We start from the raw sequence: 14,767 nt of genomic DNA, 5'->3' as shown, positions 1-14,767 counted from the left end.
ACTCGCCGCTAGGCTTCGCTTCGAAAATACAAGTGGGAGTAGTCACGCGCATGACCGGAACTATAAGAAATATCAACATGGCAGCCACCTAGTTCGGCGAAACTTATGATGTTGTACGAAGAGATTGAGCCGAATTTTGGCAATGAATATTGATTGTTTGCAACTTTAAGACTATCTTGAATGAAGTTGTGTTAATCTTAAGTGTAAGTAATGATGAATTTTGATGATAAAACATTGCTTATTTGATTTGATTTGAACATCAAGGAAGTGTATTCTGATAGTTCTACTTCATGTCATAGTGGACCCCTCCCCCTTACACACATATGTGTATCACCAGAAGATCGCGTCGTATTTTACTAAAGTAACATTAAAGTCCAACTATCAGTGATGGCGAAATAAATAAGTCCCTTGCATAAAAACTCGTACCAAAAGTGTAAAATAAGACAATTTATCCTCCATTTCAATATTCAGAGAAAACGAAATTGAACGATTCGTCATCACGAAAATTTGCTTTCTAATTTGCATGTTCAGGAAAATATAAAAACAAATACTGTGCCTCATTGCTCTCTGTGTTCTATGAATTCTGCTTGTGTTTTGCATTTGAGCAACAAAAATCTGTATACATTAGGTGTCTGTGTTAGAAACCTATACAGAACTGCACTCTTTCAGACCGCTTTCGGTTTCATACTTTTCTGTGTTCGGTCGAGCTACTGTTGTAGCGAAAAAAAAGAAATTGACATTTTTTGCTGCAACATTTATTGAGTAGCCATGTAAGGCCCATCAGTCAAGACACCTCTGGTAAGAATATCATGTCAAAAAGGACTGTCACACAATTTGTATTCAGACTATATTGCAGTGGGATAACTTGTCGCTTGAGCAATCAGTTGTGGGACTGGTATTGATACTTGTCATTTTAGTATACTTGACCTAAATCAGTGGTTACATTTAACGCAGGTAATATAATCCGACTATCAGCTAAATATAACGGAACAATCTGATAAAGATTATTATTTACACAATGTATACAGGTGTTTATCTTTTGAATGGCTTATTTACTCACACTCCTTTTACATTTTGACAAAATGAATAAAATTGTTATATTAAGCAAATCATTCTTTATTATACCAAGAAATCTAATTACACCAATATAAATCATTTTTTGATAATAGATTTATTAATATTTGATGATCAGTCATCTGCTGTTGTCTAAATTTAGGAGTTATATAATAACGATTGATTAAATTATTAGAATAATGCAGACTATTGTTACACTGACATATAGCGAATGAGAAAACAAAGAAAATTATATCCAATGATTCCAGTAGTGAGAGTTATTGAATTACCTGGATCCACATGTGCCTTGTCTTTAGATATAATTTTTGTTGTATTAACGTTTACCTGTATCGTTAGTGTTAAAATATTTTAATCTGACTGTTTATTTTGTTTCAGAAATCCCGCAAAATGGGTTCCATGAAGGATAACAAGGATTTAGCTTGCTATTTCATAACGAAGCACTCATGGAAAGGGAAGTAAGTATGATAAATCATATATACCATATTCAATCTAATAAGTGGCCTGCGCTTACAATAACACAAAAGTGGTATGCTTAAACCATGTACAGGGATAGTGGATGGGGAAATGTCGTTATGTGGAGAAAACAATACAAAGTCTTTGGTAAAAAGACTGAAGATTACATTGGTAGATCAGTGTTATAAGTATCAATTAGCACACCCATCCTCTTCACCTGAGAAAAGGTCAAGTGCACTCATAGGGGCAGGTATACATGTATATGCTAATTAGGTTGAATACATCACATTAATACTTACCTGTTTACGCTGAATTTTATCTAAAGAAAATACCTTTTTATCCGTTGTTGTACAATGACTTTATAAGGGTTTCAAACAGCATTAAGGATTAAAGGAAATTCTGTTCAATCATTAAAATTAAATTGACAATTATCTATTTCTATATTGACTATTATCTATTTCTAAATAAATTTATCATTCCATCAATTTGTTTTCAGGATACAATAGAATAGTATATGTTGAGAAAGTTTTCAAACCACAAGTTTTTATTTCTGATATTGTAAATAACATTTTGCTTTCATACAGCATTAAACATGAAATTCATTGGGATTTTGAAACTTTTAATGTGATATCAGAAACTTGTTTTCAAATGAATTTGTAACTTTATCAATACATTTCCAGATACAAAAGGATTTTCTCTGTTGGAACACTTGGGATCACAACATACAACCCTCAGACTTTGGAGGTCACTAACCAGGCAAGTCAACACTGAAATCCTATGGCAACTTAAAGTTTCAAGTAACCTATTGCGATCACTATTTGTGCAGCGTTGTCCGTTGTGTGTCGTAAACAATTGATATATTTCACTTTTCAATAACCAAGGGGCACAATGTTATAATATCAATCTAGTAGCATGCTGGAATGAAGGGTCACAAAGTTTATTCAAATCAATATCAATGACCTTGACCTACTTTTGGTGTCACATGGGTCAAATGACTTAAAATCTTCCAATGACTTCTTCTCAATGACTAAGAGACACATGGCCATGGTATTGGAGCTATAGCATGCTGGGATGAAGGGTAACCATGTGTGCTTAATGGATGACCTTGACTTATTTTCAAGGTCATATGGGTCAAATTTACTAAAATATTTTAAGCAAGTTCTTCTTAGTAGTGATCAGGAGGCACATGGGCCATGAGACAAATGGCTGCATTGTACACAGTTTGTTCAAATGAATGACCTTCACCTACTTCCAAGGTCTCGGGGTCAAATGACTTAAATCATTAAAAGAATTCTTCTCAATATCCAAGAGGCCCAGGCCATGATATTCAGACAGTAGCATGCTTTGATTAATGAAGGTGACCTATTTTCTAAGTCAGATGGTGACCTATTTGCAAGATCACAGGGTCAAATGTACAAAAAAACTTCTAAAGACTTCCTTGTATTAACCAAGAGCAAAGAGTCACGATATTGGGCCAGTAGCATGCTTGGATGAAAGGCTATAAAGTTTGTTCAAATCAATGACCTTGACCTACTTTCAATGTTTTGGGGGGTGAAATGACTTAATATCTTCAAACAACATCTTCCCAATAACCAAGATGCCCAGGGCCTGCCTGGGTCAAGGGCTACAAACTGTATTCAAAATAATGACCTGCTCTACTTTCAAGGTCACAGGGGTCAAATGATTTTTAAAAGAAAAATTAACAACTTCTTCTCAATAGCCAAGAAGCACAGGGTCACGATATTTGGCCAGTAGCATATTGGGAGGAAGACTTACTAAGTTTGTTCAAATGAATGACCTTTGCCTTCTGTTAAGGTCAAAGGGCTGAGATGTGTTTGATGTTTGTTTAAAAGCAAAATATCATCTATCAGTATATATATATGCATCAGAACTCAAGTGGCAGTTAAGCCCCCCTGGGCCTCATGTTTTCTGGTGGTTTAGATGATAGGTCAACTACCATTAAACAGGGCATTCGTTAGAGCACCTGTTATCTAGCTGTGTCGGAAGTCAACCACAAAGTTAAACTGAAGGTAGAGGTTAAAAAATAATTCTGGGGACACAAAAATCATGATCAGGGTCAAGAGAAAGGTGTAATTGTAATATTTTGTTTTCAAGGAAACAGAAAATTCTTGGATAAAAAATACTAATTAGACTAAGAGATAATATGTTATTGAGGTAATGGTGCTTTTAAAACTAAAGTATCTTAAAATGACAAATATTTATTATAGTGCAGAAAAAGGAAAACTCATGTTTTGATGTTTATTTTTAGTGGTCGTATGAGGAGTTCATAAGTATTGCTCCCAATGTGAGGGCCCCGACCAACAATGAGTTCATTATTACCATGAAGAAGGGTAAGAAGACTGACTCAATGAAATTCTCCACAGATCACCGGCCAGATCTCCTCACTGAAGCATTGGTAGGTAGAGGTTGGAGTTTGTGCATCTCATACTGAATCAAAAGTAATTTTATTTGAGGACTTGATGAGTCTGTTAAAGACAAAATAGGAATCAGTTTTTTGGGGTTCATTGAGGTAAATTACATTGATATTTTTAATTTTTAGGTCACCTGAGACAAAGTCTCAAGTGACCTATTCTAATCCCCTTTTGTCCGTCGTCGTCCGTCGTCCGTCGTGCGTCCGTAAACAATTTACATTTTCGACTTCTTCTCCAAAACCCACAAACCAAATTCTATGAAATTTGGCAGGAAGCTTCTATGGCTAAAGGTCAACCAAAATTGTAAATTATATGGTCCCCACCCCCCAGGGGCTTGAGGGACGGGGCCAATAAGGGTCAAATTGACTAAAACTTCAAAAATCTTCTTCTCTACTCTCAGATATGCTGGAATCAAACACTCTTCATAGATGGAAGGGTCTTAAGGTGCTTTACCAAAATTGTAAATTTCATGACCCAGGGGTTTCACGTTTGCCCCTGGGGAGGGGGTAAACTTTACTATAGTTTATATAGGGAAATCACATTTTTGACTTTAATTTATTTTTTATCTATTGGAATTCATTCTAATTTTGTAACCATTGTCAGCATGGGATGACAGTTTGATGGCATGCACATGTTGGCCCTGACTGACCCCCAGGGGCTGATGGGCGGGGCTAAAAAGGGCCAAATTGACTGAAATTTCACAAATCTTCTTCTCTACTCTCAGATATGATAGAATCAAATACACTTCATAGGTGGCTGGGTTTGAAGGTTCTTAACCAAAATTGTTAATTTCATGACCCTGGGATCTCAAGTTTGCCCCTGGGGCGGGGGTAAACTTTACTATAGTTTATATAGGGAAATAACATTTTTTACTTTTATTTGTTTTATTTGTTTTGGAATTCATTCTAATTTTGTAAACATTGTCAGCATGGGATGACAGTTTGATGGCATGCACATGTTGGCCCTGACTGACCCCCAGGGGCTGATGGGCGGGGCTAAAAAGGGCCAAATTGACTGAAATTTCACAAATCTTCTTCTCTACTCTCAGATATGATAGAATCAAATACACTTCATAGGTGGCTGGGTTTGAAGGTTCTTAACCAAAATTGTTAATTTCATGACCCTGGGATCTCAAGTTTGCCCCTGGGGTGGGGATAAACTTTACTATAGTTTATATAGGGAAATAACATTTTTGACTTTTATTTGTTTTATTTCTATTGGAATTCATTCTAATTTTGTAACCATTGTCAGCATGGGATGACAGTTTGATGGCATTCACATGTTGGCCCTGACTGACCCCCAGGGGCTGATGGGCAGGGCTTAAAAGGGCCAAATTGACTGAAATTTAAAAAATCTTCTTCTCTACTCTCAGATATGATAGAATCAAATACACTTCATAGATGGCAGGGTCTGAAGGTGCTTTACCAAAATTGTGAATTTTATGACCCTGGGGTCTCAAGTTTGCCCCTGGGGCGGGGGTAAACTTTACTATAGTTTATATAGGGAAATAACATTTTTTACTTTTATTTGTTTTATTTGTTTTGGAATTCATTCTAATTTTGTAAACATTGTCAGCATGGGATGATAGTTTGATGGCATGCATATGTTGGCCCTGACTGACAATTGCAATTTACATACATCATTTCATGTATTGATATGATTGATATTGTTTCTGAGTTGAACTATGTCACAGTTTTAATAAATACCCAATATTTTGACTATCTAGACTATGACTTACACTGAAAAGATAAGAAACTAATTTTTAAACTTCAAGATATTTGGAACAGATTTATTTACGTTTTCTTTTTTATTCTACAGAAATTTCGGAACAAATTTGCTGAAGTTAGCAAAACAATAAAGGTGAGCATTGTGTTAAAATTTTGAAAACATAGTTAAGTATCGTTTTCAAAAATGTTTATTGATTTCATTATTATTGATTATTATAATCAATGATTAAATTTTAGTCATAATTGCCTACATTTGAAAATTGTAATCACAATATTTTTATGTTACAGTTTTAAACTTTTAATTTTCATTTGACAGAGATTCAATGCTTACAAATGCCACTGGTCGGAAAGCCGTGTCCCTGTGATTCTAGAGGTCAACCCAGGGTCACTGGATCAGATTGACCCATCCAGCAACAAAACACTGTGTTCATACTTGTACAAAGACATGGAGGGACTTACCCAGGTACCTCCCATTTCTAAAACATAAATTTACAGGAGATCAAGACCTGCTTTCACTTTCCATATATTTATCATAGCATACTAATATACTTAATATATGCTTTCACTTTTCGTAATGTAATATTTATTTTTCATTGATTTTATGACTTCCTAAATAGTAAATGTGTATATTTTCACAATATGATTTAGAATTAACCCTTTTAATGCCTGTTTCTGCTCTATGGATGTACCAGTCATTGTAAATTCATTTTGTTTTGAGAATAAGAAGACCTTCCTCAGTGATCTGCATGTCGCCTAAATGTTTACTGTAAATGTGGAAATTTATGAGAGGGGAAATTTACACTGATTACACGGAGTCCATTTTACATCGAAATCCCCCCTTGTGTATTATTTTGATACCAATTTGCCTAATCTCGAAATACAGATCGTTGGATCGGTCGCGAAACTGACCCCCACTTATAGAGTTTACATATCAAAATCGTGAAATAAACCCTACAAAAATAACCACATTTACAGTACATTAAATACACTTTCCTAAAGATGTGATCTATTATAATGATTCAATACAAGCTCAGTTTTTATCATGCAGTAAGTCCACACCTTTTGTTTAAATTCATTTCGATGAATACGTTTTCCGTTGTTATACAGTAAGCCTTCCCTCTCATTTTGACTTAGAAATTATGTGTTGAATCTATTAACCCTTTGCCACATGTAAGCGCCTCTGGACGCCTTTACCCCTTGCCACATGTAAGCGCTTCTCGACGCCTCTGCATTATCTCCATGTAAGCGCTTCTCGACGCCTCTACGTTATCTCAATGTAAGCGCCTCTCGACGCCATGCCGGTTCGGTAAACTTAGACATGGAAAATCCCGTGATTGAAAGCGACACCTATCTGGAAATCCCTGATACTATTTTAAGAAGATATCAATGCATCGACCAATCAGATTTGTACACGTCATTCATACGAAAGTTTTTGAATAAATTAACCTAGAAAGTGTGAGTCATGAGTGTAGAAAAGTGTGACAACAACGAGGCGTAATGGCGGCTGTGGCTACGATTTTGCGCGACATTTTTGACGACGAAGTTGATAATTTAGAGTTCGATGGCTTTGGACCTGAATACATTGAGTCTGATATTGATCTTAACGATGCTCTAAATGAACTGTCAACAGATAACGAGTCCAAAAATGAGGACGAACGGCGACTAGTTGTACCGCCGCCATTAGGTAATGTTGACCAAGATTTTTCGCCGATCACAGTAAATGATTTTGTTAGGGAAACGGGGCCAGTACTTCCAGAAACTTTTGATATTGATACTGCAAGTCCCATTGATTATTTCTACCTTTTCTTCAATGAGAATCAGTTTTCCACCATAGCTCGATACACTAATAACTACGCTCGCTGGCATTTGAAAAACGAAGGTAGATTTGACCCAAAATGGTCGGATACACATTCCTTCGTCGCGACATCGGATATAAAATATTCTAGGCTTAAGCCTGAACTGTTGAAATATTCTTGTGAAAACTTTGAAAATTCAGTTTGTTTCATTTGGGAGTTAATGTTGAATCATTTCATGTACAGGAATTCAATGAATTATAAATTACATTGTCAAAATATTTTGAAATTTGTCTGTTCTGTTTGTATACAGCTGATTTCGTGGTTATGTGTTGTTGGTTTTATAAAGAAAATAGCACAGAATTAAAATTTAAGAAATTCTGAACATAATTGTAACTTACTAAAAATGTCTAAAACAACTATTTCACTTTCAAAATTAGGTTTAGAAAAATTAATCAAAACAAAGCTTAATTTCTCAAAAACTGCCATTGAGATGGTGTATGTACATTTCAGTCAGCGCAATAATGTTGCATTGCAACAATGTATCTTTGCACTATTGGCACAGAGTGCTGAAGTGTTATAACCTGCATGTGGCAAAGGGTTAAAGCTAATTACAGGAATATGGTTCATAATGATGTAATATTAGATAAGTTTGTTATCTTTAATCACAGGTGACCGATTACCCTGGTGGAGTGGCAATCATCCATGGCGGGTTCAGCCGATTGGTGTGTACAATCTATACATTTCCAATAAAGTCATGATAATACCATGTTGTAATTATAGAATTGATGATGCATTAAGATTTGGCAGTCTTGTGTCATCTCAGCTAATCTCTGATGTTAATATTTCAAGTTTTAGTTAGGGCTGCTATTTATCTGACGGGAGGAGTCTAGATATAGAGAAATTGTATGCCCAGTGGGTACTTGAGAAAATGACTCTTATCAAAATCTCCAATTGAATTAAATCATTCCAATTTAACAAACCTAGAGTCCTCCTGTACGGTAGATATTTTACTGGAATAGCCCCTAGTGGCTTCCAGTGAAGTTAACAAACTGAAGGCAAAATTACATAATGACAGTTTTTACCTTTAAACTATAAATAAATTCTGTATTACATAAATGAAGACTCTTGATTCCGTGTTCACCAAAAAAAAAACCTTTGTAATCACAAAAACCTTTCTATAAATAAAATGTTTGTTTCATTTTAAGATAATTTAAAAGAAATTGGTTGATAGATGTTGTATAATATGAGGTTACCTCTCTTCTAACACCACTTTGATACAAAAACAAGGGAAAGTTCTTATAATTTCTCAGTTGTCTTCATGGTGACACCTCTTGGGTTATAAAAGAGTAGGAATAGAAAGATGTTATTATATAATTTGTAACTTCCATTGTAGCACCTCTTTGCTCTGGAGCAGAAAGATGAACTAATTAAGCATGTGATGGAATCGGCTGCAGCTTATGTTGGAATAGCTGTAAAACAGCGTCGGGAACCGATAACATTCCAACAGTTCATCCTCAACCGGATGGGAAAACACAGGTGGGTGATGGAGACAAAGGTGTTATGAAGAGATGGTGCTGTATTATATTATAAAGAGATGGTGCTGTATTATATTATAAAGAGATGGTGCTGTATTATATTATAAAGAGATGGTGCTGTATTATATTATAAAGAGATGGTGCTGTATTATATTATAAAGAGATGGTGCTGTAGTATATTATAAAGAGATGGTGCTGTAGTATATTATAAAGAGATGGTGCTGTAGTATATTATAAAGAGATGGTGCTGTATTATATTATAAAGAGATGGTGCTGCTCTAAACATTTTACCAACAACTGATTCTATCCTCAATTAGTAAGGCTGCTGTATCATAATAATTATAATGGGGAGATTTTCTAAAAATCTATCGGTATACCCGTCTAAAAAGTATTATTGTTAGGCCAGTGTTCCCAAATTACCCTGTATCACTTAAAACTGACCTCTTCTACTATATGATACGGAAATATCATCAGTATTCGGGAGACATGTAATAACATAATTGTGATGTCATAAATTGTTTATGATGTCACAATAACATCGCATGATTGTCTCTGTGGAGAAAAAAAAACAGCCTCACTTGAGTTGAAATTGAACTGCTGTCTTACAAAGAAATGAATTAAGTTATATTCCCATATTTAATAGGAGTGATGTGATTAATATAATCTTACATTGGCCTGTTCTTAGGACAGGGATATCTCAACCCAATTGTTTTCATCTTTTAAAAGAAATGAAAATAACAGCAAATTGAATGATTTCCGTTAAATTTAACTTTTAGTTCACGCTTATGACAGAATAAACATATACTCTGCCATAATGATATTGTACGTTGATACAAATGATACAAATAATTTGTATTAAAATGCCTTTTTACCTGATGGATAATATTTATCTATATGAGAATAAATTTATTTCAATTGGAAGAAGTAGCTAAATGTCTTGCTGATCCATTTTTCCAGTACTGATGAAGCGCTGACATCATATGCAGAATTTGTGGTACAGAAGATATCACCACGTCACAATGACAATGTGCGGCGAACTCTGTGTTTATCAGAGACATGTATGGTAGAGAGAGATCCCGCTACATACAATGTGGTCACTTGTAAACCCCTCTGTGATGTAAGTATGTCATTTGTATCATACCCCTCATCCATAAAACATCTCTGATCCATACAATATCTCATCCATACAACATCACTTATTCGTACAATATCTCTCATCCATGCAATATATCTCATCCATACAAGGCCTCTCATCTATATACATCTCTCATCAGTCATCTGTACAAACCCCGCTAAAACATCTCTCATCCATAGGATATCTGATCCATCATCATTTTTGTTTGGTACAATATCTTCTCTCATCCGATAAATATTTCTCATCCTTACAATATCTCTTATCCATACAGTATCTATCATCCATACATCTCTCACCAAATAAAATCTCATCTATACAATATCTCTCATCCATACAACATATCTCATCCATGCAATATCTCTCACCATACAACATCTTTCATCCATACAACATCTCTCATCCATACAACATCTCTCATCTATGCAATATCTCTCATCCATACAACATATCTCATCCATGCAATATCTCTCACCATACAACATCTTTCATCCATACAACATCTCTCACCATACAGCATCTTTCATCCATACAACATCTCTCACCATACAACATCTCTCATCTATACAATATCTCTCACTATACATCTCTCATCCATACAATATCTCTCACCATACAACATCTCTCATCCATACATCTCTCATCCATACAGCATCTCTCATCCATGCAACATCTCTCATCTATTATACAATATCTCTCATCCATACAACATATCTCATCCATGCAACATCTCTCATCCATACAACATCTCTCACCATACAACATCTCTCATCCATACGTCTCTCATCCATACAGCATCTCTCATCCATGCAACATCTCTCATCCATACAACATCTCTCACCATACAACATCTCTCATCCATACATCTCTCATCCATACAGCATCTCTCATCCATACAACATCTATCATCCATACAATATCTTTCATCCATACATCTGTCACCGTACATCTCTCATCTATACAACATCTCTCACCGTACTACATCTCTCAGCCATACAATATCTTTCATCCATACAACATCTGTCATCCATACAATATCTCTAATCCATACAACATTTCTCACCATACAACATCTCTCATTCATACCATATCTTTCATCCATACAACATCTGTCACCGTACAATATTTCTTATTCAAACAATATCTCTCACTATACAACATCTCTCACCGTACAACATCTCTCATCTATACAATATCTCTCATCCATACAACATCTTTCATCCATACAACATCTCTCATCCATACAACATCTCTCATCTATACAATATTTCTAATCCATACAACATTTCTCACCACACAACATCTCTCATTCATACAATATCTCTCATCCATAGAATATCTCTCATCCATACAACATCTGTCACCGTACATCTCTCATCTATACAATATCTCTCATCCATACAACATTTTTCACCACACAACATCTCATACAATATTTCTTATTCATACAATTATCTCTCACTATACATCTCTCATCCATAAAATATATCTCATCTATATGTCTCTCATCCATACATTAATATCTCTCATCCATCCTTGAAATTTGTAGCAGACTTGATGAAAAAAACATTTTGATATCAGTTACCAGGTAGTAAATTTAGGAACTTCATTTTATTTTAAAGATTTATGAGAATTGCAGTACAAAGATGAATATTTCCGGATTTATTGTTTAGAAATGAAAAGTCATGATTCAAAATTTTTTTTTAATATTTGATTATTATTTTTTCTTTCAGATTTTTGCAATAATTCGTGATAGTGAAAACCCACAAAAGTTTAGTATAGAATATGTAAAAGGTGCAATACGGACATACCTCTCCACCGACAGAGATGCGTTGATAGCGTCATTACTGGACGGTGTGAGAGCTTCCGGGAACCGTGACGTCTGTGTCAGAATGACATTCACACACCGAGGCTTTCGATTAGGTTGGTAAAATAATGAGGAGTTGAGGAATCAACAAGATTTGAAAGGATACTTTAATATAACAGTCATAGGAAATAAATGTTGTTTCAGTTCAAAGTTGAACCAGTAGGTTTTTATTTTGAAAATGAAGTTACAATAAGTTTAAAGGTATGGAACATATAACATAAAGATTCTTTCAAAATTATCCATGTTGGAGGGGTAGGAGGCATTTTATCAGAGACTTGACCTCACATCAAATATTCATTGGATAAAACATATTTAGTATAGCAGGGTTTTTTTCTTGCTGGTTTGGGAAAGAGCCTTTTGTCTCATTTTGGGAAGAAATTTGGTTAATGAGGAAAGATTTTTTCACAAGGAAACTGGGTTTGGGAATTTTGCAAAATAATTTCAATTGGCAATGGGGCCCATTAATGGCCCCAAAAAGCCCCCAGAAAAAGCCCTGTATAAAGATTACTTAGAAGAATGGGGCTTCACACCACCACTCATTGAATATTGAAACTTATTTAGTATAAAGAATACAAGAAAAATGGTATTTTTCCCACCACCCATCAAATTTTAATGCAAGTACTTTTTGTGTGTCATCTTTATTTTATATAACATGGGCCTCTGGTGATAATTCTGGCTCTTCTTCTGAGCCAAAGAAGCATACTTTTTCATCTGAGTAACAGATTGTTTAACACCAACGTTAACCAGCTGCTCCTTTATCAGTTAAATGATGTGTAAGATGTAACAATTATTTGTATCAAAAGAACCATAAGATAGTATTGTATTATTGTGTTATTTCTCTGACCATCATCTTACCAATCTATCGACAGGTCCCTTCACTGTTCCTGTGGATGAAGAAGTGGAAAGCCAGCATTTAAAATTAATGATACAACCAGGTAACCAATAGGGCCATATTTGTCTACTGCAGTTTAAGTTTAATGTTATTTAAGCATTGATGTTAATTTTTTGTTTCATTGGGGTATGAAGGAAATATTGTTTGCAAACAAATTTTTTTCTCATACCCCTACGAAACTGAAAAATGATTGACATCAGATTCTATGCTTATAATTAATTTTCGAAATTGATTTTCAAAGTTAAAACATGTGTTATGTAACATTTAACTGATCTTATAAGGGATTCTTTTTCACAAATCAGTACGCAACATCAATGGCCGTATCGTGATGTCATATTTTTTGCGCCATTTTCAGATTTTTTTTCATAGAGGTATGAAACAAATCTCAACCAATCAGAATGCCAAGGCTAAAGCTAAGGCAACAAATGGTAGCCATAGCAACACAAAAAACTTGTAGGACTTATATATTAGGATTATATATGATTCTTTCCCTCAAATCACCTGTTAAAATACCTGTATTGTATTTTTTTTCAGTCACAATGACATTTGATGAAGCAGTGGCCAGATTCAACAGTAATATCTCCTATAGTGGACTACTTCATGCCGTTACCCAGGATGTAAGTCAAGTCGTGATAGGTAACAGTTAATTCTCAATGAGGTCAAAGTTCATATCTCCTATAGTGGACTACTTCACGCCGTTACCCAGGATGTAAGTCAAGTCGTGATAGGTAACAGTTAATTCTCAATGAGGTCAAAGTTCATATCTCCTATAGTGGACTACTTCACACCGTTACCCAGGATGTAAGTCAAGCCGTGATAGGTAACAGTTAATTCTCAATGAGGTCAAAGTTCATATCTCCTATAGTGGACTACTTCACGCCGTTACCCAGGATGTAAGTCAAGCCGTGATAGGTAACAGTTAATTCTCAATGAGGTCAAAGTTCATATCTCCTATAGTGGACTACTTCACGCCGTTACCCAGGATGTAAGTCAAGTCGTGATAGGTAACAGTTAATTCTCAATGAGGTCAAAGTTCATATCTCCTATAGTGGACTACTTCACGCCGTTACCCAGGATGTAAGTCAAGTCGTGATAGGTAACAGTTAATTCTCAATGAGGTCAAAGCTCATGTCAGATCTAAAATGTCAAATATTAAGAAGCAATGATTTTTACATATTTAATCTATTTTCAGGGCCTGTTTGCAGAGAATAAGGAAAAGTTAATTAATGGTGCCCTAGGGAGCTTACTGGACCGAGAGGGAGACCAGAACTCTATCCCTTCAGCTTGTTTAGAAGCTCAATTTCATGCTCTCAGACGATTGGTGGCTTCAAAGGCTGGCTTCCAGGCCTTCACAAACTTACCAAAGTAGGTCACAAGGACAAAATAGAACTCCGGCTTACATGATAGAAAACCTACGAAATTCAATGTGGGTTAAACCCTGATATAAGTCAGTGTTTTATAAATAGGTCGCAGTGATATAAGTAGGTAACAATGTTGTAGAGGTAGGTCACTATGTTATTGAAGTAGTTTACTATTTGTAAGTAGGTTGCCTTGATTTTAAAGTAGGTCACCATGATTTGTAAGTAGGTCACTTTGATATGTAAGTAGGTCACTATTAGAGCTGTGTATCGCAAGGTGGGTAGCGATATGATTCGTGTCATGATACAGGGGTCACATTACAATACGTATTGCGATATATGAGAAACATGACCTATCAGATATCTAGTATTCTATTGTACATGTTTGTATTTGTGGTATTTCCAGAATATTAGAGTCTTTGTCTACATTTGTTACAAAAACATACATTTTGTCTGTTTCCCACAAAGAGTTCTTTCCCACAAAGAGTTCTTGAATTTAGA

At 35.2% G+C, this 14,767-nt stretch overlaps 1 protein-coding gene across 1 annotated transcript in view; it reads left to right on the top strand.

Moving 5' to 3' along the window:
• Positions 1–80: 80 nt before the first annotated feature.
• The window catches only part of LOC117317309 (dnaJ homolog subfamily C member 13-like), a 78,069-nt gene continuing 63,382 nt past the window's right edge, over positions 81–14,767 (top strand). Inside the window, exons 1-13 of the mRNA XM_033872096.1 lie at positions 81–203; positions 1,450–1,529; positions 2,208–2,283; positions 3,797–3,943; positions 5,778–5,819; positions 6,003–6,149; positions 8,151–8,204; positions 8,876–9,018; positions 9,975–10,134; positions 11,883–12,072; positions 12,886–12,951; positions 13,443–13,525; positions 14,101–14,273. Of these exons, the coding sequence (XP_033727987.1) occupies positions 1,462–1,529; positions 2,208–2,283; positions 3,797–3,943; positions 5,778–5,819; positions 6,003–6,149; positions 8,151–8,204; positions 8,876–9,018; positions 9,975–10,134; positions 11,883–12,072; positions 12,886–12,951; positions 13,443–13,525; positions 14,101–14,273 (1,349 nt within the window). The 5' untranslated portion in view covers positions 81–203; positions 1,450–1,461. The remainder of the gene's footprint in view (positions 204–1,449; positions 1,530–2,207; positions 2,284–3,796; positions 3,944–5,777; positions 5,820–6,002; positions 6,150–8,150; positions 8,205–8,875; positions 9,019–9,974; positions 10,135–11,882; positions 12,073–12,885; positions 12,952–13,442; positions 13,526–14,100; positions 14,274–14,767) is intronic.

This window comes from Pecten maximus, chromosome 19 (genome assembly GCF_902652985.1).
Source record: "Pecten maximus chromosome 19, xPecMax1.1, whole genome shotgun sequence".
NCBI lineage: Eukaryota > Metazoa > Mollusca > Bivalvia > Pectinida > Pectinidae > Pecten > Pecten maximus.
This window is presented reverse-complemented; position numbering and strand designations above follow the sequence as displayed.